The 24,061-nt window shown below is 34.2% G+C and overlaps 4 protein-coding genes across 7 annotated transcripts; all 4 read right to left on the bottom strand.

Annotated features, from left to right (window-relative positions):
- Positions 1–3,346: 3,346 nt before the first annotated feature.
- On the bottom strand, positions 3,347–9,832 carry LOC123866025. Of its 4 annotated transcripts, none has more exons than XM_045907329.1 (9): positions 9,733–9,832; positions 9,500–9,690; positions 8,237–8,410; positions 7,284–7,651; positions 6,550–6,724; positions 5,262–5,357; positions 5,074–5,172; positions 4,309–4,520; positions 3,347–3,679 (listed from the first exon to the last, which is right to left on the bottom strand). In XM_045907329.1, exons 2-9 carry the CDS (start codon positions 9,653–9,655, stop codon positions 3,451–3,453), a joined length of 1,509 nt encoding a protein of 502 aa, XP_045763285.1. In that variant the 5' UTR covers positions 9,656–9,690; positions 9,733–9,832; the 3' UTR covers positions 3,347–3,450. The 4 variants fall into 4 exon arrangements, with proteins under 4 accessions (XP_045763285.1, XP_045763286.1, XP_045763284.1 ...); XM_045907330.1 differs by having other exon boundaries at positions 9,500–9,681; XM_045907328.1 differs by having other exon boundaries at positions 9,500–9,668.
- A 1,609-nt stretch (positions 9,833–11,441) lies between these two features.
- LOC123866024 (organic cation transporter protein-like) lies at positions 11,442–13,505 on the bottom strand. The gene has a single exon (XM_045907326.1). It carries the CDS (start codon positions 13,117–13,119, stop codon positions 11,521–11,523), a length of 1,599 nt encoding a protein of 532 aa, XP_045763282.1. The 5' UTR covers positions 13,120–13,505; the 3' UTR covers positions 11,442–11,520.
- An 825-nt stretch (positions 13,506–14,330) lies between these two features.
- On the bottom strand, positions 14,331–18,484 carry LOC123866026. Its single transcript, XM_045907332.1, has 8 exons — positions 17,987–18,484; positions 17,627–17,750; positions 17,157–17,262; positions 16,483–16,630; positions 16,054–16,146; positions 15,741–15,839; positions 14,927–15,141; positions 14,331–14,613 (listed from the first exon to the last, which is right to left on the bottom strand). The coding sequence occupies exons 1-8, from the start codon at positions 18,137–18,139 to the stop codon at positions 14,382–14,384; spliced, it is 1,170 nt and encodes a 389-aa protein (XP_045763288.1). The 5' UTR covers positions 18,140–18,484; the 3' UTR covers positions 14,331–14,381.
- A 3,027-nt stretch (positions 18,485–21,511) lies between these two features.
- LOC123866023 lies at positions 21,512–23,584 on the bottom strand. Its single transcript, XM_045907325.1, has one exon. It carries the CDS (start codon positions 23,506–23,508, stop codon positions 21,541–21,543), a length of 1,968 nt encoding a protein of 655 aa, XP_045763281.1. The 5' UTR covers positions 23,509–23,584; the 3' UTR covers positions 21,512–21,540.
- Between the last annotated feature and the right edge of the window lie 477 nt (positions 23,585–24,061).

The raw sequence follows: 24,061 nt of genomic DNA, 5'->3' as shown, positions 1-24,061 counted from the left end.
CACTCGATATTGATCATGGTCGTAGCCAAGGCGGCGGGGCTTGGTTTGAGGATGTTAGCCTTTTTTTATACAAGTTAGCCCGTGACTTTAATCTTTTCTAGTGGTAAGTGATGATGCAGTCTAATTTCTTGGCCGTTAGGGCCATACTAACCATATAACTAGCCATGACCGAAGCCTCCCACCAGACCAGAAATTTAGAAATGGCGACTGCGCCTGGGAAGCCGTCAAAAACCTAAGCCTAAAATAATACTTACACTATTTCTTGCATTTGCTTACCAATTTTTTTTTGGAAATATATCAAACATTTCGCGCTCACTTCACTCGTGCTTTGAATTTGTATTACTTGGTGTAAGCCCCGCAATTTCGTTTGCATGAATTTAGAGTTTTAAAAATTCCGTGGGGGATTTTCCGGGCTAAAAAGTTTATGTCTGGGATGCAAGTTACCTCTGAATAGTAAGTACCAAAATTTTGGTAAAGAAGATGGGCCGTGAAAGGGTAACAAATAGATAGGCAAATAGATATACTGTCGTATTTGTAATATTAGTATGGATAGGGAGCTTTAAAAATAAAATCTTGCTATGGCTAAACTCGTTTCCCTTTCACTTTAATTCTTTCTGTAATTGAACCAAAAACACTTACGCTCACTGCGCTCGCGCTTTTTTATTGTTGTATTTTATCTCACTGTCAAATTGAAAGGCGAAATTCCACTAACCAGGTAATTAGCCCATAAAGTTGAGCGAATGTTATTTTCCTCATGACAGGATTCAGTTCCGGCCCTGATAAAACCTCTCCCGAAATCGATTCCTGGCTACGGCCATAGTATTGATACTGTGAAGGTGGAATTACAAGTTAAATGTAAATTTAAGTTAAAATGCAAAGATTGTATGCATGAAATGTATAACATTTTGCTTTACAAAACTAGAGTTTTTAAAAGCTATTTAAATAAATAAATCTTTTATTTAACCCATTATAGCCTGAATTATTTTAAGGTCTCAGAATTGAGTTTTTCATTAATATGTTGTTATTATGGACCCTATTAGTCAGATCTGATCATTAGAATTTTGGTTCAAGTCTTACTTCTGGAAATAACCATGGATGCCGCATGGCACCGCTAGGCTCATACCTTGTCTTTTCAAATGTTTCATACATTCCTTTTAACTGATTGTTTCCAAAATATTTGAACACAATTTGATAAGAATTATTAAGGAATTTACTCTTTTATAGTTCAAGGTTCAAAATTGATTAAAAGTTCCAATAAAGTGTATCAATATTTACATATATTTCCATGAAATTACATATTATTTGTATGAAACTGTAGGTTGCAGGGCGTACAGAGCCCCACATTGCATTTATTGCACTGTAGCCTAGTGTGATTATGACAAGACTCTAATCCATACTTGCGACGTGACTCGCTGGGTACCAATAAATGATTCCTGCCGTCATAACGTATGCTATCAGAGACCCAATTGCCAGTTCTAGATGTTTTTGAAGCTGATGGACGGCCACCACCTGAAGGGGTATTTTAGAACTGCAATAGGTATGAGCCGATGTAGATGCTAGCACCACTTCACATCTAGCATTGAGTTGCTGACCAGTGGGATTATTTATGAAACCACCCTCATCTTCGTCAGATAGGATTGCAAAGTCCGGAGGTTAAATTCATAGCAATAGAGGCTTGAGTTCATTGTCTTCTTCTAGTATGACAAGTGCCTTATGTTATGTACAATCCCTGTTGAAACAAAAAAGCCATTACATACGGAAAAACAAAAAAAACTACATAATTTGGATTTTTAGTATGCATAATAGAAAGACAACATAACCGCCTAGTGGTGCCGTACGGCATCCGCATCTATTAACATGCCATAAACCAAACAATAAAACAAAATACAACAGTTTTATGGTATGAGCAAGTAGATGCAAGGTTTGGCATCAAGTGTAAATGCATAAAAGTATTACATTCCTTAAAATAAAAAAAATATGATCCACTTACCTGAATATTGCATCCATTATTGGCAGAAATTTTACAACACTGATTTACCGGCGCTCGTGTGGTTCACAAAAAGCTTATGGAACAAAACAAAGTAAATGAAGTCATTGTTATGTCCCTCTAGCATGGCATTGAAAACAAACCACTTGACTTCACCTCTTATTACAAGGACAGGGCCAGAAAGTTTAAACGTACGAAATTGGGTGACATATGGCACCGCTAGGCTATAATGGGTTAAAATCACATTGCAAACACAGTTCACCAATCAAGACACGGCAACATACAGAGAAAAAATACAAAACTTACAAATAAACTGAAATATCTAAATAGGCTTTCCATGCATTCAGAGAGAACCACCGCCTATTTCTTCAAATACTTCAAATTTTTAAATTTCTTCAAATCTAAACCCCGTATTTTTGATGGTGGTAGCCTGTAAATCAAAAAGAGGCAGGTGGCAACCCTACTTGCCACATGACATTACAGAATGAAAAATTGTTTTCATTACTCGGTAAGCCTACTGCCATAGTTTCACAGAAAGTGTGACGGTAGTTGTGACCTCTGATTGGTCGACTCTCTTTCACTATTTGCTAAAATTGATGATTGCAACAACAATTTTTTCTTTTTTGTAATCAAAAACAGAACACGGACGTCATACAGGTTGACTAATTGCAATCATTTCTGACCGGCTAACATTGTTCCGCTAGTGGCTCAAACTCACTGTCGCAGCAAGAACATGGTAAATTCAGCCAATCACAGCAATTAGAATTGGTTATCACAAATGCACCGATCTAGGAACCGAGAATACACGAACCAGGGCAGATAGAGATGAGAACAATAATATCATACGTAGGAAATCGACGGGGGATCGTTGACAATGATCCTCTTAAGTATTGACTGATAAGTGGTGACTATAGTGACATGGACAATACAAAACGCAATGATTTTTATGCAATGCATATCAATGAAAAGATAATTACTTACAAACATTTAATGAAAAAAAGCGGGGATGAACCCCACACCTGCATTATCAGATAATAACTTACTGACAATTATTACTCATAAATCGCAAATAATGATTCAATCAAAATGTTAGACGATTCATAGTAATATTGATCTTTATAAGTATTTTCTAGTTTTAAGTTTAGTCGATAATGTGTTTTTTTATGTGTACTTTTTTTGTGTGTGGGCTGAATAAACTTTTATTTATTTATTTATTTAAAACTCTTGTCAATACGATGTACTCCTGTAAGTAGGTATATTATAAGTTAACTAAGGCGGCTATAACCAGAATATACCTATTTGTGAAAATGATTAAGTTTTATAAGTTTCGATAAAAGTCAGTTACTTAAAATCATGCAATAGTGTAAATAAATCATTTTATTAGTCTAAACAAGTACAAAATAGCAATTCAATCTATCAAGAAGTATAAAATCGATATAAACAAAATCGATATAAATTCACCGTCAATCGTTTAGAAGTTCGCTCAAAATCGCTTTGAGTTCTAGAGAGAATTCAGAGACCGGTAAAGCCAAGTCTGGTGTAGAGGTTAGAGAAGTCTTTTCCTTCAAAACGTAATCCGATGGAACAATGAACGGCTGTTTTTTCTCGCCGGGCTCTTCGAGTGATTTCAGGAAAGGTGGCATCGGGAAATGTGGCCGTTTTTGTAGCCACTGGTGGAAGGTTTTGGTCGATCTAAAATATAAGGAAATTATACTTACCAGTTACAGTTAGGATGTGTTAGTTCAAGTTACAAATGTTACGATCCCGTTGAAGGGTTGTACGAGAAATCAAATGCTATCAACCACCCCTAAATAAAGTAACTTCTATTATGTACCTAAGCCTAAGGGCGAAAGTTTGAGTTATTGATCGTTTTGAAATAGAGATCGGATTCTCTTTTTATTTATTTTAAACTAAATTTCTATTCTATATCTTAATAAATAATTAATTGTTATGGGTGCTGTACTAAAAATACGATTTAAAACCCTAAACTCCTAAACTCTACCTGTTTCATAGAATTTTTATTTTGTAATCTGTGAAAAATAGTTTTGTCAAAATTATTTTTCAAAAAATAACTGAGCTATACAATCCATATTAATATTATAAATTTCTCTTGAATAAATTGAAATTGTGTCTGTATTTTTAACCTTAACTACAACTAATGCATAAATTGTATAATATACCTAGTATACAATTGTGATGAAGTGGACGAAAGGCACGGATAAAACCACTAACAAACATAGTAGATCTTATAATCGTTAAGAGCTAGTATTTGAGTGCCATTGCTGACTGTTGGCCCAAAAACTAAATAGTTTTACACGTACGTTAGATGCTGTATATTATCCCAGACGCAAGCCATTGTGCGCAAATCTTCCGGTATTTTGACGCAATGCCATAAGCTCTCCGTGTTGTTCTTCGGTGGAATGTGTTTCAACTTTTGTGGGAGACATGTGCCGAATGCCATTGTATGTGCAGGACTGGTCTCTGCATGAATATCGTATGCGATTTGTCGCTTAAGAACTCTTGGACACGATCTCTGAAAAAGGATATGACGAAGCCTTGAAAATATATACAATATACATACTTATTAGCTTTTTTCCGCGATTGGGTTGCGTGACTTACATAATAGTCTTTAGTATTGGGGATATTGTAAGTTATCTATATGTCTAAGTTAAAAAACTTTCAGAATCAGATGATTAGTTCATACCAGCGATATAACTAACTCTTTATAGTATATAATGGTATATCAATACCTACTCTACTAATACTATAAATGTGTCTATCTGTCTGTTACTCCTTCACGGCTCAATAGTCAACCAATCTTGGGCATATTTGCTTGGAGTTCTGATTGCAATTAAAAAACCGTTATAAACGCGGAAAAGTCGCAGGTAACTACTAACCCTAAATACAATTCTCAACCGCTTTTTAAAATACATACTTATTAATTTTAAATCTTCATATTTTAATGGACACAAAATGCCCATAATTATATTTTTGTGTCATAAAATATATTGGTTTCTATACACTTAAGCTCATAATAACTATATAATGAGTACTTTTATATCCAAGTTCATCGCTATAAGCCTTACCTTTTTAGCACCAACATAATCCGCAATACTTTGAAGTACGCAAGGAAGAATCTTAGGATCAAGCACGAGTCCTCGCGATGCGTGCTCATCAAACCATACCTGAAAAACAAAAGATGTTTTCATTTAAGTATGTCTATTTTCTTTAAATAAATGCTGTCTTAGATTTAACAATCTAACAATTTATTTACTTGGAACAAATCTTCAATATCTTGTGGTCGTTTAATTTCACTTTTAAATTCTACATTGCCTAGGCCGGACCACCAATCATAGAATTCTTTGGCAATCTGAAAAATAAAATTGTACAAAATAAATTGATCTTCATTCATTCATTCATATCAATTTTATTTTATACGATGACAAAAACAAATATAAAATAATCAAAGAAAAAATCCTATAACACCTAATGGACGGCTATAAATATTACTTTATTTATTCTTGTTTCACAAATGTTTTTGATTAAAAAAAACTACAGATTTTCTGCTAGAGTCTGAGTCATGCAAATAGCAATAGAATACTCGTATAACAAAAGAACAGGAATATTCCTATTTCTAATGAAAATTAAAAAGTTATCTTATCATAAAGCAGATACTTATTACATTATTATTTTTAATCATTAATTATTGCAACGTTTTACTGCTGAATCATCGTTGTTTTTATCGTTATTTATGTAATTATTCATTTGGCGAAAATCATCATCATCAAATTCAGTTTTCCAGCGCACTAGATCAAACAATTAATAATAAAATAATATGATTATGTGGTGTAATGGTAATCGCACATCCGCCGTAAAATCCGCAAGAGCGGAATGCTTTCTCAGTAGCTAATTATAACTGTGAATCAAGTCACCAGAACTTCGTTTTTCAGCTTATGGCTAACTGTCTAAGATACCTTGTAAAAAGATTACACAATAATAACGGCAAAAAATGTTGTATTATAATTACGGTCAGCATCAGCAAAAATAACGAATAGAGATAATAAAATATGAGGAGTTGTCGAACAAACACGCGTCTGATCAAAATATTTTTTTCCTTTAATCCGGATGTTTTTGGCCCACTGCACACTGAATACTAAATCTGAACTCATTTTTGAGCAAAAAAGCCTAAAACTGTAGTGAAATTGAGTTAAAATTGAGTCCAAAGTCCAAAGTCAAATAATACATTTTCAAGTTTGAAAGTTTTTTGCTCCTCCTGTATAATTATTTACATTTCATAAAATTACACCATTTTGTTCGCCAGCTTCTGATTAATAATTATTATTTATTTATTGACTAGCTGATACCAGCGACTTAATCCGGGTGGATTTAGGTTTTTTAAAAATCCTGTGAGAACTCTTATTTTTAAAAAGCCTTACTCTGCGTCCTCTCAACTGTCTCTATGCTGAAATTAAGTCGATTTATTGCTTAGGACGTGAAGAAAGGACAAACCAAAAAAACAAACACTTTCGCGTTAAGTAATATTACTATAGAAGTACAGATACCTTCTTTGTCATGATTTCAGCTTTCTTGCTGAATTCATCTGACGCAGATACTTCAATGGTCTTCTGTTTATACTTGGATTTCCATTTTATCATGTCCGTTTCAGATTTATTGCAATACAGCATGTCAAAGTGAGGATTTCTTCCTTTTAATTGAAACCTTGACCTGATGGCTTGCCTGCGATTGATAGATATGATACGTACATTAACAAAATGTTATCTTTACATACGTAATTCAGAATAATACCGAAAATGCGGGGTTTTCCCAGTTTCACATTTATTTAACTCGATTAAATTTCAGCTGCTAATTCCATACACAGTTTCAGTATTTTTATTTTACATTCAACAGTAACAATTTCTGTTAGTATGGTATGTATGTATGGTAGTAGTATAGTAGTCTGTTAGTATCCCAATATTGGGATGAAAAATTAAACATATGTAAACTAAATCGCTCAGGGTTCGCGCGGGTGAAACCTTTTGTTACTGAAGATCTTTTAGACTTAGAGGTTAAAGCTGTATGTTGATATATCAATCAGTCAGTGTATCCTTTTATTGTATGGATAAACCGTGCAGTAATTGAGAGCACTAAGCTTATTTTCGGATATGATATTTTACAAAATGCACTGGACATGGGGCATTATTACATTTGAAAGTACTATGAATGTTTACACAACTCTACCACTGAAGGATAAAGGTAGAAAATAGAAATCTTGGAAGAAACATGTGTCTATGCTTACTTCATTTTATCTTCACCAACATGTACTTCTAAGTCATCTAGAGTTGTAGCCGGTTCATCAATGCTCGATTCTAGCCCAGACTTCATAATTCGCGATGATGGAGATATTGGTTTAATTTTTGTCTTACTTAACTTCGAGAAGGATTTAGACATTGATTTCGAAAAAGATTTAGATATTGTTTTTGATGAGCTGAGTGACTTTGCTTTCAACATTGATCTCGATTTGGACGGTCTTCTCAAATCGGTAGTAGTTTCTGAGGTTGTGGTCCAAAGTTCCGATTGTTCTACTGCAGGCTCTTCTTCTTCTCCCATGTCATCATAAATTGCTGGGTCAAAGTCGCTTTCTGAGTATGTTCCTGGTGTAGGACCCTAGAATAATGTTAGTAGGTACAGTGTACACATATTATTATAAAAATAATAAAAATAAAGATATTATACACGATATTATAATTCCAATAGATATAGATACAATGAATACACATTAGTAAATTTAACTGATTTTAACTAATTAACAAATACTTTGTACGTAAATAACATATTTTACTAATTTTAAAATGGTTATTATGTACTGTATTATCTAGTATGTAGGACGTAGTTATTATGACGTCAACGACTTAGTGGGAACTTATTAATTTTCCGGGATACAAAGTAGCTTATATTCTTACCTGGGATGCAAGCTATGTCTGTACCAAATAGAAGATACGCGCAACTTCCTTGTGGATGTGGATTTATTAGGTTTTATAAAAATCCCGCGAGAACAATAATAATTATCCGGAATCACAAGGAGTCTACATCCTTCCTCGGAATCCTAACCTAACTATCTCTTTAGGTAACTTTTGGCAAAATCAATCCAGCGGATGGGTCGTGAAAAGCTAGCAAACTTGCATATACAAACAGACATACTTACGCATTTAGTATAAGTACTAAGTAAGTATGGAAGTATGAATTACGTACTGCAACAGGAGCACCTGATCCAGTTTGGTAGTACAGCTCTGAAGGGTCCAGAGACGATCTCTCTGAACGAGGCTGGTAGTGCTTTTCATCTGGCAAGTCGAATATCTTGACTATCCTTTTATATATTTTTGGTCCTACGAGTTCACGAACCGTATCACTTTGCGATGCCCAAAACTGCAATTTAAATAGCTGAGTAACACCTAATTAAATAAAGTAATTCTGTGTTTCATGTGACTTTAGGGCAATCTTCAGTAGAACTGTTAAATAACAAAAAGCTTTAATAAATTAATTAGTCTTGATCACGTTGAACAATGCTATTTTCTGGACTGAATACAAAATGACACCGTAGCTTGATCAGTCGAAATAACCTCGTCTGTAACTAGACCAGCATTAATCTGGATCAAGCATAATTTCTAAGCAAGCTACAGTCATATTAGTCAAACGCGTTTATCATTTAATTTTAACAATCAGTCTGTTCCATTTCATTTCAGATAATAAATATAAAACACACCGAAATCGTTCCACACAGATAACAATCATCACGCTTGTGGAATTAGATGGTTATTTTTGATTATTATTTATACTTACTGCATGCTTGTCTATCAAGGCTCAGTACTTTCACGCATTTATCACGCTTTATGCATACATCTAAAAGAATAGCTGATGACCTTGAATTGGCATTATCTCAATATTTTTATTCTACCAAAAGTTCGTTAGCATCTATCATTCGAGCAGATATTCAGCAGGTCGTTTAGTATGCAGTACGTAAATAATAGCCCAACTAGCATTACGATATTATAATACTTTTGCAAAGCTACGTCAGACCTTCGAGTCATCGCATCGATGCCTCAAAGCCTTAAGACTAAAATCTTTAGTTCGACCTGTATGTATTGAATGACGTATGGAGCGGGGACGTCCTACTACCATCTTACGGTCTACTAGTTCAACGGTTGAAATAATCAGTTGAACTAATGGAAGCGAGCAATTACTTCAAGGATTTTTCAGGAAATTCCTAGAAGAACAAAAGCAACCGACATTGCTAAAGGTGGATGAGGAAGGTGAAGGAACGTGTTTGGTGGCACGCTCTTGAAAAAGCCTATGTCTAGCCGTGGACTCACACAGGCTGATGGATTGGATTGGATTGGATTGTATATGATGCTTTAAGTAGGTATAAGGTATCTAAACAAGCGTGGGTATAACTCTATTATTTGGCCATACAAAGTCCCTGGCTTATCCTGCAGGATAAAAATTGTAGGTACCTACCGCTTCGTCTTGATAGGACAGCTCCAGTGCACGTATAGCGTTTCTCCAATGAACTTTTACAGAGGCTTCATTCTGCTCATACCGCGAAGGTTTAATCACCCGAATTTCTCGTGGCTTATCCCAATTTTTAACTAATGCCCGCTTTCCACATGGCATGGCTACAATTAGACTATGAAAATATACTTTTATTACTTTAATGTTTAAAGTAGATCTATTTCTTTTACTAATTTTACCTTTATTTGCTTGTTACAATGTCGAATAAGCTTGAAAAAACGAGTTGAAGTATTGCGGTGTTACTTTATGATATTCGATATTTTCATGATATTATTTCGATGTGACTTTTCTCTATGGAACTTTGATAGAACTCTGGCTTGTAGGAAACCTGGGGAAACCTTTTCTAAAATCGTCAAGCGCCTTATTTATAACTGGGTAGGTACAGGTTTTATTCAGAATGAAAAAAAAAACGGTCAAGTGTGAGTTGGGCATCGCTCTTATAGAGTTCCGTACATAATTATTATAAACATCATATTTTGGGTATCACCATAAGAGTTTTTTTTATGAAATATACTTTCATCCAAATTAACACTAAAAACAAATAAAAATAATTAAATAAAAATAAAAACTAAATTAAATCTATAATCTCATCGAGACCACCGCAGCGAAGCCTTTGGGTATATGAAATATTTCTTATCCGAGCAAGAACATCGCAATAAACCGTGAAAAAACCCAAAAAATGTTTGTTTGTTTTATCACAGCTTACAAACTATTTCAGTATTAGCTGTTTGCAGTTTTTTTGTTTAAATGTATGGTACATAATATACCTACAGAAATTTCATATTCTACTTAGTTCAGTTTTTGAGATAGTCCCCATCACATTTCCTTATTTTTTAAGATAAAAAAGAATAAAAAATATGTTCGTACTCTACGCAACGAGTTCTAAATAATGGTACTACACAATTAATTAGGGTAACAAAACCCTTTTTATGTAGGGAGCCCTTCTGAAAAATAATATAATTGAATGTTTAATTCAATATTTAGTTTTGATCAAAGTTCTAGATGAAATAATAACATTTCAGATTTGTAACTCATTTCGTCTAGCTTTTGGAACTGCGCGGTACACCGTCTTGCCGTCTGGCTTGTGCAGGTAAGCTCTCACGTAAGATGGAGCGTGTAGCCGGAGCTTATTATAAGAGTAAGTTTTTCTTTATTTTTTATTTTATTTTTTATTTTTTTTATTTTAAAAAGAATATTAGCCATGTTAAATGACTAATATCCTCTTTCCTCTCCAACTAAGCGTCAGGCTTGTGTTAGGAGTAGGTACGACACAACGGGCGGGGTTTGAACCGTCGACCTTTGCAGTAAGTATCTACTATGTAAAACTCATAACAAAAGCGACCAATATCAGTATCCAAAAATATTAAAATACTACCTACTAAGATTTAATAAAAATCATTACTAACTGATGCCCGCGACTTCGTTCGCTTGAATTATTTCTCTTCCCTTGGAAACACATTGATTTTCGGGGATACAATGTAGCAATGTAGTACCTAATCCAGGATATAGTCTATCTCCATTCCAAATATTAGCTAAATCCGTCCAGTAGTTTTTTGAAAGAATTAAACACACCCAGCTGCACAAATTTTCGCTTTTGATCACCTTTATTTTCTGTAAGCATTTTATTAGAATGCCATCTGTTATACTTTTACTAAACTGTAAAGACTTCTACAGGTGGTCTTGATGTAGCACAGCCCCTTGGAAAATTTCCTGTTCGTGAAAACTAACGCTAGCGGGGTGATATAACATTCTACTTATAGATGGCGCTTTTGCATATATTTTTTTATATTAGTCGTTTTACACCCTCAAAAATAATAATTCTATACTTTTTACCAACGAGTAAGTAGGTAGGGTGGGTCATTGCAATTTAAACGGCCAATTTATTTGTGAAAATAAGTTTAATCAGACTTTTTTATATAAATTAAGTACATAAAACTTATCTATATAAACAATTGATTACTTTGTTCTTATGTTAATCCTAATTGTTCAGCATCTTCGAACGTGTCTGGTATTTTTCTCCCGCGAGTTTCTGGCTGAGTAAGTATAAGTAGACCTGCTAAGGCTGCCATCGTAGCGAATAGCATAGAAGGAATTCCTGACCAGTACACCATAAGTGGTGGTGTAAGTGGTGAAACTACTGAGCCAATGCGACCTAACATTGAAGAGAAACCGAGAAACGAGTGCCGATGCCTCGTCGGATACAATTCCGATGTAAACAAATATAGAGATGTAAATATAACTCCCGTACTAAACTTACCTGTTAAGTATAAAATCAAGGATAAAGCATACATGCTTTTCGGGGTAAACGAAAACGCGATACAGCATACTGAACATAACATATACCCTGAAAACAGTGTCGCTTTCCTCCCTACTTTATCTAAAGCCTTATATGCCGTCCAATAACCAGGAATTTCGATAAGTGACGTTAATATGTAATTGAGGTACATATTGCCTGACAAACTGACGGAGTTTATAGACAAGCCGTAATAGATGAACGTTGTTGCTATCCAATATACCGGTGTGGTACAACATCGCCGTAACATTACTGGTGATTTTATGACTTGTATAATCAAAAGCCTGCGGCTCATATCTGTTTTCTCATTCCTTTGTCGAGGTATTGCGGTTAGCAGAAAACTCATTGTATTGTCAGATATTTTCCTTCCATTCAAACGCGCTGCATTTTCTAGCGTGGATCTGGCCTTATCGTTTTTATTTTTGCTCAGTAGCCAACGGTGACTCTCTGTTACTATCCAATAGTACGATAGTATGGAAAATACGGGGATAAACAATGTCAGTGTCAGCTTACGCCATTCGTGTACGGCTGAGGCTATAGCTCCTAACAAAGCTTGCCCCAAGGCAAAGCAAGACGACATCGCTGCACTTGTTGGGACACGGAATTTAGGGCCGACTAGTTCAGTGGCTAATATATAAGCAGCACTGTAAAGTCCTCCGCCTATCGCTGTATGCATGAACTGCAATGTTACGTACATTGTATAATTAACAGAAAATGCTTTAAGTAAACCTATAAGGGCTACATTGAATGCAAAAAACACGATTGAAATCCGACGACCAAAGTAGTCAGACACGAAGCCAGCTAAAGGAAGGGCAATCATTGCACCGAGACTGTTTAATGTCCCGGCCAGTGCTCTAAGCCACTCCTTGCACTCTAGGCCGAAATCGTAAACAACGGAGTTAGTTCGACCATACACGTATCCTTCACACGGAATAATCGTATTTCTGTCAAATAGGCCAGCCGGGCAAGCGTCGCTCGGAAACGTTGTAGTGTTCAATAAGTTAGCGTAACGGGAACAGTCTTCAAAGCCGGTCGTAGTTCTTGGAATGGCATTCAATATCCATTTTGGTGCAAATTCTGTGGGGTCTTCGTCACATAAAGGCACCGTGCACCGATAAGGCAATTTACTCGCTGTAAATACATAATCTCCAGCCATGAATGCGGAGGCTACGGCTGGTAGAGCCAGCAATATAATATTTATTAATTGATACTTCCCAAACTCTCCTAATTCACCGTTTAATACCGTCTCAAATTCCATTTTTGTATAACACATCCACTATGAAATGACACTTTAACTATGAATATATACAAACTTTTTTCCTGTTATGGCAACTGGTTTGATAAATGTGTTCTAACTTCTAACTTCTAATAATATAGAACACTACGTATTTAAAACACTACACATTATCACCACCACATACTAATCTGTTTGATTTTAAACTCAAATGTAAATGATAGAAATACTTGAACAGTAAAAAGCCGACACTACCTTATCGCCACATCACAGAAGTTAAAAATATCTAGTCTTGACTCTTGAAACGTCAAAGTACCGATACAGTGTTTACCATGTGTTCACTGTTCATAGTGCAGTCTATGATGTCTACAGGTAAATAAACAGATGTGATTCACTGCGATCACAGTTTAGCAACGATCTTCATATTAATTTACTACAATTCATTATTCGTATTAATTCGTATTAATTTCATTATTCGTATTCGTAATTCGTATTAATTTACTTCAATTCAGTTCAGTAAATTATTATTTAGGCCCATTAGAGATGTATAGTAGGTATGTTAATTAACAAAAAAAACTATTTCCGAAATACTTCAAAAGTGCCTCTGCCTCTACTTCTAGAATCAGGAAAATACTACACTTTCGCATTGATAATAAGGAATAGAAATCTCATTTATCTAGTTATCAGGTGGCTGGAGATCATTCTAATCTTGTACCTTGTTACCATTGTGATAAAATAGATTACTTATTAGCTTATAGGTAACTATAACATAAGTATTATTATTGTGATAAGATCAAATCTTGCATGCGTGAAATGGTAACTAGAATGTACATATTTACGCATAAGTAATAGGTAACCCAAAATTATGTTCTGAAAAGTGAGATTACGTGTGTTTCATCGATTTATTTTAATTGATTTATTTCTTTCCTGTGGCTCACTGCAACAGCATATTATGGTGACGCAGCAACAGCAGTTAGTTAATTTTGGTCGCATGGTAATTGGCATCTTCGGTATTTCATTCATTAGTAGGTAGGTACTAGAGATAATTTATGTATTAAATAGATTATCTCTGGTAAGTACGGAGCACGGACTGCTGAAGAAGTCATTGGAGGTGCCTGCGATTGCACTAAGATTATTTGTACACATACTTGCTATACCTTCTTCTTCTTTTATGAATTTATTTTATATCTTTCTTTATCTGTAAGATGCAATAAAATACTCCTTTTCATAAAATGAAAGAGACTCATTTATAGTACAATTTATTTAAAAGATAAAAATAATTTAAACGTGAATTTGGTCACTCAAGATGTGTTTGGGGTGTCGGCTAGTTCAGAGAGCCGTCTACGAATGTGGTCGATGGGAGCAGGGATTTCTGTGGGCGACAGCAGTGGCGGGGACATATTCTGTTGCTGTAGCTCGAAGGTCAACTTTGCGTCTAACACTGCAGAATCAAACATTCCCAGACTCCGCAGGTATGGAGCTCGTCGGTACTCCGGGTGTTCCATCATCCATCGACAGTATTCTTTGACGCTTCTGTTAAACAGAAATAAAATAGTTATTATCTATTTTTAATACGTTTTTAATCTTAAGTAAATACTTATTGATTACAGTCTAAATAAAATATTTTTACTACAAATACATATAACTGATACGACATAATAAAAACAAAGCCACTGTAAAAATAAGACTTTAAATTTTTCTATGCGGATTAAAACCGGAATTCAAAGTCCACATCCGCTCATCCCAGCACAAAACAACTAAGTACAAACGCAATAGCAACAAATTATAGCACTATCTAAAGCGAATAAATTCTGAAAAAAAAATGAGTGATGAAAAATGTAGATACCTCAGGTTAGTGATGCCGTCCCAAACAGTTTTCAAAGTGACGAGGTCCCGTGGAACGTGACGAGCTGATCGCCACATATTCTTGGTATCACTGCGTGGTGTACGCCACTGTTCTCGTCTAGGTAGGCTTCTATTAAATGCACAAAAGTTGTCGACACGACACTCCGCCCTCATGTCTTTTGTTATTTCTCGCCCTAGTGCTGCAAACTCTGACTTCTAAAAATTAAACGTTATAAGAGCTATCAGAAACGAAAGGTTGGTACATTACATGAAAGGTAAATGCACAATAATATCTGAAAAAGGATCAAGAGTAAGAGCAGGAGCTGTAAAATTACACGTGACACATTTTCCAATACTGAACATAATGCGTGACAAGATGAAGCACCGATGCACGTGTTGCTGGAGTGCACGGGTGTGACAGAACAACTCGAGTGCTATTTGAGATCTCAACCTCACTCCATGAAGCGCTCGGCAATTTGGTCGTCTACTACGCTTCTGGGACGAGCTTGGATGGTTGGGTGAAGACTTCGGCGGGGAGGGGCAATGCACGCACATCAGACGGAAACGTTAATCAGCCCAAACAGAAGAAAAATAGAAAGAAAGAAAATGTGTGTGACAAAGGCCAAATCTCAGCATTTTGTGAATTCAATCGATCACGTTGTGAGCCAATTTCTGGTCGTTGCATTCCTGCAAGTGTTGAGGATGAAGGATCATCATAATACATTTTATTTAGTTGGTTGTCAAAAGATTTTCCTCCTACCTCCCTAAAGGGTTAAGAATTTATTTTAAGTGTTTCAATTTAAAATAAATCGCACCTCCGGATTTCCAGTGACAATGGCGATACGTTCTTGTACAGTAGGCATTTCCTTTGGCACAACTTTAAGACTTCGAGCGACATGGGTATCAAATTCAATCTGAAATAAAAAGTAAAGTAATTTTTTTAATGTTCACTTGTTCTTTTTATCGTCATAATATAATATGGTAGCGGTTACCACGATAAATTATAAAATTATTAAAATATTACATTACATTATGTCGTTAAAACACGAAATAAATCTTAAATCATAATAGATGTTTTACTGTAAAGAATAGGTATTATTATGGACGAAAGGCAAGAATAAAGCATACCTGGAATAATTCTTTAATAGCTTTAGGAGTGAAAAGTTGCGATTGTTGATCTCCACCCAATTGTTTCATATAATCGCAGAAATTGTGAGCAATCTAAGAGATTAAATATTCATTTTATTAGACCACCAAGAGATAGGGTTTTGTATAATTAATCGGCTAAAAGCATTGTCTATACCTATCGAATCTCTATTCCCTGAAGTATATGAGGGCCGATAAACATGGAATAAGATGCTAAAGATTGAACAAAGTAAAGGTAATCTGAAAGTGGATTCCAATAATTTTAATTTTCTAATGATAATAATTGGGACCTATAACTTAAGGGTTTCAGACTATCTTTATGATAATTTGTACATTTTATTGGCCATTACTTTTATCTTCTATTAAAACCTATTATAAATATCGGAATAATTGTGTCAATATTGTAGGTACTCGATCAGTAAGGTCATTAGCTCGCTTGACTAAAGTCTTCTCGTCCTCTCTTTCTGGTTCAAGGTAATGGGTGTTCCACGTTATTTGCTCTCGTTCTGGTTTCATCAAAAACTCTTTGTGTATGTTAGTTCTACTTTCTTCTTCATCACTGAAAATATAAATCTTCAGATTAAACCTCACGCACACTAACTTATGTGATAAAAATCAAAGCCAATGACTAGTCTAACACTGTGTTTACCCCAAGGTCAACAAAACAAGGTCTACAAAACGTATTACTACGTGTAGTAAGTAGGTTTTATTGTTACAATTTTTTGCATACAATTTGAATGTACACTTAGTTATACGATAGCGTATAACGTCACAAAGGATAGCTCCCCATCTAAGAGACACTGGACATGGGAAACTGTTCTGTGTTCAAGAAACTTTTTTCATAAGATATGAAGCATTTTCTCCTTAGTATGATTAAAATTGTATATGAATCCATTATATTGTTATGATTGATAAAATCGATTTCTTCTGGAATCAGCCTTAATGTCTTCATCACCAAAACATACAATATCGTCGGCCACACTGTCTGCATTCATACGTGTAGTAATTTTGATTTACATTATAAACAGATTAAAATGCGTCGTCACAGGTATGATAAGTTGAGTTATCTAAATAATAGCACTCACCTTGAGATAAATTCAACGTCGGTATCCGAGTCCATTTCTCGATTTATGCTCAGAGTTTTCCTATATGACAATAACGGTTCTTTGACTAATCTACGTGGTTTTCTCACTGAAAATATAAAACAAAATAGTGACGTACTTATACTTAGCATACATATATTATTATATATGTAGGAATATATTATATGTAAGAAGCGAATCAAAATCATAAATGCGAAAGTATGTTTGTTTGTTTATTGGTTTGTTGGGTTGTCCTTCAATCACGTCGCAACGGAACAACGGATGTGCGACATGGTTTTTGCGTGGGTATAATTAAAGATTTATCCTGGAAAATTAAAGAGTTTCCACGGTAACGGGTTAAAAACCTTAATCCACGCGGACGAAGTCACAGACATCAGCTAGTATATTAACATTTTAATCTAAACTCTACATTCTTTGAAAACTGCAAGAAGATGTATTCTAAAATTAAATACCTGCAACGTTATCTGTTCCCTTGAGTTCCTTTGATATAACGCCGATGTGCAATATATTACAAACTTTATCGCAAAGGTCATTTGGCAGAACTTCCGACAAAAGGCTGATTTCTTTTTCCTCCAACTGATTTGAAAACAATTTTTACAATTCCTTACCCTCTACAAAACTTGGACAAGTTGGTTCAAATGTATTGAGATAAAAGATCAGATTGAAAACTGAACATTCACGCATGAAGTTATATTTGAGATTTTTCAGAATTAAGTACGTGGTTAGTGACACTCCTATTTATAGAAATCTAGAAAATACTACAAAAAATATATTAATGCAATAAAAATGTTACGTATTTAGTATTTACTTACAGGCCCTTTTGAAGGAGCGGACAATTCGTTGAAAATACTTTTCCAATATTTTTTGTTATTATGAATCATTTCCGAACCTTCATACTTCGAGGACTTTACTTTTATAATTTTGCGAGGTTCTTTTGCTTTACGTAAATATTTATATCTATCCATGGCCTCCAGAAAAAGAGTACAATAGTAATAAAATATTTTGATCACTTTGTTTATTGAGCCATGTAGATTTAATGTCCGTGAAAAAACATTGTCGTCGATAGGTAGCGCGAACACGGCGTTCGAGTAAATCTATTCGGCGTTGCTACACAACCGATGGTATTGTAAATAACTGCACGGGAGTACCTGGAAACGTTCGTTACGATACATGCAGGACATATTCCGTTTTTTATTTCATGAAAATATACAGAATTCACCGTTTTACACGGCACAGAATTTAATTTTATGCACTGCACAGGAAATGGGATAGTACTTTTTCATTTAATAATATTGAATTTATTATTATTGAAAGTATATTATTAAATATGAGGCATCATGTTTTCGATATTATCATGAAAATAAATAAAATGTGATTCATAAATCACGAGCAAAGTATCTATATATAACAGATTGACGAATTAATTAGTAGGTATAGATAGGTATATGTCAAACAGTAAAAAGGAGTATTTTGGTGACAATAGCAGTAGGTACCTATTCGTAATACCGATTTTAATTTAGTTTGTTTTTGTTTGAAAGGTGGCTTCATCGAGAGAGTTCTTAGCTATATTCCAAGAAAATCGGTTCAGACGTTTGAAAGTCATCAGCTCTTTTCTAGTTACTGTAACCTTCACTTGTCGGGGGTGTTATAAATTTTTAATTTTCACTTGTACATATTTTTCACTTCATCTTACAGATACGAAAACGGCAGAAAGGTAATGAATGAAAGAAAGAAAATCTAAAATAATGGGTAATCTAAAACAAAACATAATAAAAAATACAGGAACTTACCATTAGTTGGACTATATCCGACACGAGCGAAACGCCCCGGTTCCGCACGGGTAGCTTATTACAATCATCGTAAGGAGCTCTTAATATTTTTGAAAATAAAATATAGCCTATGTTAGTTACTCGGGAATAATGTAGCATGCTAACTGGTGAAAGAATTTTCAAAATCGGTTCAGTTGTTCCAGAGATTACAAACAAACTTACAAACTTTACCTCTTTATATAATAAATTAATGAAGATGTAGGTAACAACGAATAAATTCATGGTAAATATAGTTGACAAGTTTATCCAGCCTGGAGTTGTGGTTAACACAATATTACTGAACGGCGGAACGTCAAGTTAGCAAACACTGTTTAACTTAGCGATAGCAGAAATGAAATATCGGATTTAAAAGCTTTTGTCAAAGTATTTTTATGAAAAAATTGGCGGGAGTAAAATTTCATAAAGCTTTACACAAGGAACCAAAATTAAAATGTAAACTCCGGGTTCCAACTGTTCAATTCGATACTGCAATGATACAGCCTAGCTAAACGTGAGGACTGAAGACGGAGGTTCCGCCGATTATAAATAGATATTGTAGCTACCAGATGTAAAGTCTTTCACTACAGTCCAGGCCCCAACTCCTCAAAATAATGCTGCAGCGGTACTGGCCACCAAAACCACGAGGACTAAGGATCTGCCGATCGTAAATTAGTAACAGTACTCGAATTCACTTAAATTCAAATTTCTTTATTGCGAATATGGGTAAACAGTGGAGTTGTTACAAAAAAAAGAGATACAGCCAAATTCTACCTATTATCATTCCAGGATCCACTTCCTCAACCTCCTTAATTAGTGATTGACTCGATCAATTGATCCTTCGCTATCAGTTGACACATTTTGTTGCTTCGATACTCGATCGTAAAAATAGAACTTGATTATTATCAAATCATTTGCACTACGCTTGCAATGAAGTCGAATAAATTCTTGGCAAATGAAGTTGGCAAGTTTATTCAGTCCACAATTGTGTCATATTTCGCGGGGACTGGCGCTTAACACAATATTATAGAACGCTAGGACGTCAAGTTAGCATAACGTGGCATAACAGAACAGCGTTTGTCTTGCGATAGTGAAGCAAAGTTTGAGCGGAGCTTAGTCTAATATTTTGACAACTTTTTTTAAGATTATTATTTTTAATAATATGTTACCTTCTTATATATTATGTTACCTTCGCTATAGATACACAATAGTCTTACCTAGTTGTTACGTAGGTTTTTGATTTAAAAAAACTTAAAATTGCTTGAAGTATATTAGAAATTAAAGCTTGAAGTATGCGTCTATATTGAGAATAATAATTCATAGTTAATAATAATTTTAAATAATGAAATCGGTGTTAATCGGTGTCTCTTTACTATCAATATATTTAATATCAATATTTATTTATTTACTATAGTACCACCCACAGAGTTACACATTTAGATTAAAGACATGTTGTTCCTTAAATTCTAGGGCTCTTATACAACTCCACTTATACTTAATACTTAATATATTTATATCAATACTAAATTCATAGTTTTCTTTAATTAAATCATAGCTCCTTCCTGTCTATGAATGATGTTTGAATTTCAGTTACCAATTTATTGACACTTTGTCAATTTGGGTAATAGGGAAGAGACCCTTTCTTGTTTGAAGACTTCGGAAACTAACATATAGCAATTTAACTTTCTATTCAAATTAACTGTGTCAAATATATCGTATATTAGATAATATCCATCCATATAAATGAGGAATAACTCCCTATTTATTTACGTTTCTAAAGAATTAATAAAGTTTAAATAGGGATTTAAAAATGTCCAGGCTTCTTATAGCTAATACTGACATGTAGAAACTGTTACGTCGACATCACAAACTATAACAACTGCGCCACACGGATCACACCGCGTTTCAGGCATATTTCAGGAGATTAATAAATAACACATGCTATTTAATTTAGGCAATGTAATCGAGGAGAAGATAATCGTAAGCTACGGCAGGAATGTCATAAGTTCTTGCATTAACACGGCACCGAGTCGTGTGAAGACTTAATAAGTTACGTTGTGTAAATTTACCTTAACGCCCGTTACCGCTCACACCCGTCCCAACATTATTCTTAGCTAACCGTGTAATTTATATGATTATAGTGTAGCAAAACTTACAAGCAAGTAAATCAAATTATTATGCCAAATTAATTAATTACAAAAAGTTTTTGTAGTTTTGCAGTGTTCAAATACAATTTTAATTTGAAAGTTAACCCCCCACCCAAAAAGAGGGGTGTAACTGTTTGTGGTATCGTAGCTCCTAAACTAATGAACCGATCTTAAATGAGTTTTTTTTGTTTGAAAGATGGCTTGATCGAGAGTGTTCTTAGCTGTAATCCAAGAAAATCGGTTCAGCCGTTTGAAAGTTATCAGCTCTTTTCTAGTTACTGTAACCTTAACTTGTCGGGGGTGTAATAAATTTTTAATTTACACTGGTTAACCTAATTCATTAGTAAAAAATCAACATCATTTATTTAAAAGATAATTTAATTATGCCTGGTTGTATTATATAATGTTCATCTATTACAATTTACAATCAAAAGATTCATCTGTAAATATTTTAAGCAAGTTAGGATTTTTATCGATTAATCGTTGCAAAGAAGTTTTACGCCTTTGCAATATCTCATGCAAAGCTTCGCTTGAAGTTGTTTTAAGCATATAATGTGATTTTGTATGTTTTATAAGTGTATTGCTAATACAAGAACATTTAATTTCAGCTAAAGTTAGATCCTCTTGACTCGAATATTGTGTTTCCACAGTATGATGTAATTCTTTCGTTGCAGCAAATGGCAGTTCACTTTTTGCAATATCGTTCACATATATTACTTCTGGTGCAGGGACTTCCTTTTCGGGAACTTGACCAAGTATAGCAATAACCCTTTTAAAATTTTCTTCATTATAATCGAGATAAGATGCTAAATAAGGAAAAGTATTTCTTTTTATCCAATCACAACATTTTCTATCAGGGCATTCTTTAAGTCTTGAAATATCTTCAATCAATAATGATTCATTTGATGACTCGGACCGAATAACTTCGTTTTCTTTTGACCTCGGTTCAAATTCAAATGTAGGGTCAATCATTTTTGGTCCCAAATTTGATAGTGATTTGAGAGCATCTGATTCAATAGTAAGATTACATTTGCACAATTGTGAGTCCAAAAACTTTTTTATACTTTCGTATCCATGACACTTGGCATAAAAATATTTTCTATCTAATCTGAAATATGGTAGGTCTACATCACACGGTAAAGTCTCTCGACTTCCATAATGTGGTCCCATAGATTCTGAAACATCACCAACTAGTACAAATGGTTCTTTGTCACATACAAGTGTAACTTGTTCTGAAGCTGGAAATTCAAAAACATTTAATTGCTCTTTTTCTTCAAATAAAACTGTAGATATAATATTAGGATTTTTCTGAATTTCGTTTAGCTGTAGAACGACCATTTTTTCTAAATCTAGCAAAAATGTTGTTTGTTCCGGTAAAATCTTAAGCGAGAAACTTATGAATTTCAGAAATATACGAAGGATTTTATTTATTTTTTCTTGCCATTGCTTATTAATATCTGCAATCCGGACATCTTTTTTATTTAAAGCATTAATTTCATCTTCTTTATCTTTTATTTTCTGTAGTTTTTCTGATATTTCAGCAGTGTGCAAATGTTCTAAAAGCATTTTTTTAATTTGACATTTTTTCCTTTCCAAACTCATAACATACATGGTGCTTGTAAGTCTCTCAGATTCAATTTGCTTGTAAAACGCTTTTACAGCAGCATTTCTTTCAAATACTGCTTTATGTATGAGTGCATTATTTCTGCAAAGTTCGTTATCTAACAAAATCTTGTAATACTTTTTCATGTTTTGTACTTCAGATACATACTTTTTAGCAAGTACATCTACTAAGATCTTTCTTTCTTTCCGCAATTTCTGTCGTATTTCGTTGTTTAAATAAGAAACAATGTTTGCACGAACACTTTTTAAAACAGTCTGAATTTCAGATCTTAAATGTTCTTCTAATTCTTGTAAAGAATACTCGTAGAAATTTGACACTTCTCTTTTCATAATCTCACTTTTGTAATTGAATATATCTAGAAATACAGCTTTAACTTTTTTATCAACTTTTTGTTTTTCATTGATTAATATATTAACCCAGGCAGCATCGTTATCTTCCAATAACGTTGTCAATGAACTCAGAAACTTGGCTCGTTCTTTGTCTAAGACAGCGTTTCCAATCGCTAGTATGCCTTCGTGTGTTTTACCTCTTGTAATTTTTGAAGTAAATGGTGGCTTTAGTTCTAAAAGTCCTATAAGTAAATCACTTGGAGAAGTCCATTCTTCTTTATAGTCTTCATCTTCATCGGGTATTATTGGATGTTTTACAACTTCAGAAGTTTTAGGTTCACAGTAGGAATCATTGAAATAAATTTCAGCGTATGTACTTGTTACTCTCTCGCCACTTTTCGAAGTGCTGTGAATGTTGTGATATTCCATTTGAAAAATAGCAATAACTGTAGAAAATTATGTATAAAAACTACCTTAAATGCCCATATACAAAACCAAACTTTTTAGGTGACATTAATTTGTTTTGACACTAACGTCATATTTAAACTTTTAACTTATTTTCAAAATGTAAACTCTAAAAAGATCATAGTAGAAACAATAAATACTACCTACATACAATACAGCTTACGAAAAATTCTAAATTCAAAATATATCACTAAACAGCATCCGCAGCATCATGGGTAATTCAAGCTCAATACTGCATGATCAGATTAATATTAGGCTAAAAGCACATTGGTGGAGAATCAAAACGATACGAGCGAGCGAACTTAACGAAACCAAGGTGTCATGGCTCGAAAACACGTCAGACTCATGTATGGGCCGTCTATTTAGAATGAGCCACGAATGAGCGCTAAGAATGAGCTATTAGCGCTTTCGCGAGACTACGAGAAACTTGTTCCACACAAATTTGTAATTATAAAACATCAATTACAAGAATTACATCAGCGCATATGCTCTTGCATATCGAGACTTTCGGGTTGTG

The sequence above is a fragment of the Maniola jurtina genome, chromosome 6 (genome assembly GCF_905333055.1).
Source record: "Maniola jurtina chromosome 6, ilManJurt1.1, whole genome shotgun sequence".
Lineage (NCBI taxonomy): Eukaryota > Metazoa > Arthropoda > Insecta > Lepidoptera > Nymphalidae > Maniola > Maniola jurtina.
This window is presented reverse-complemented; position numbering and strand designations above follow the sequence as displayed.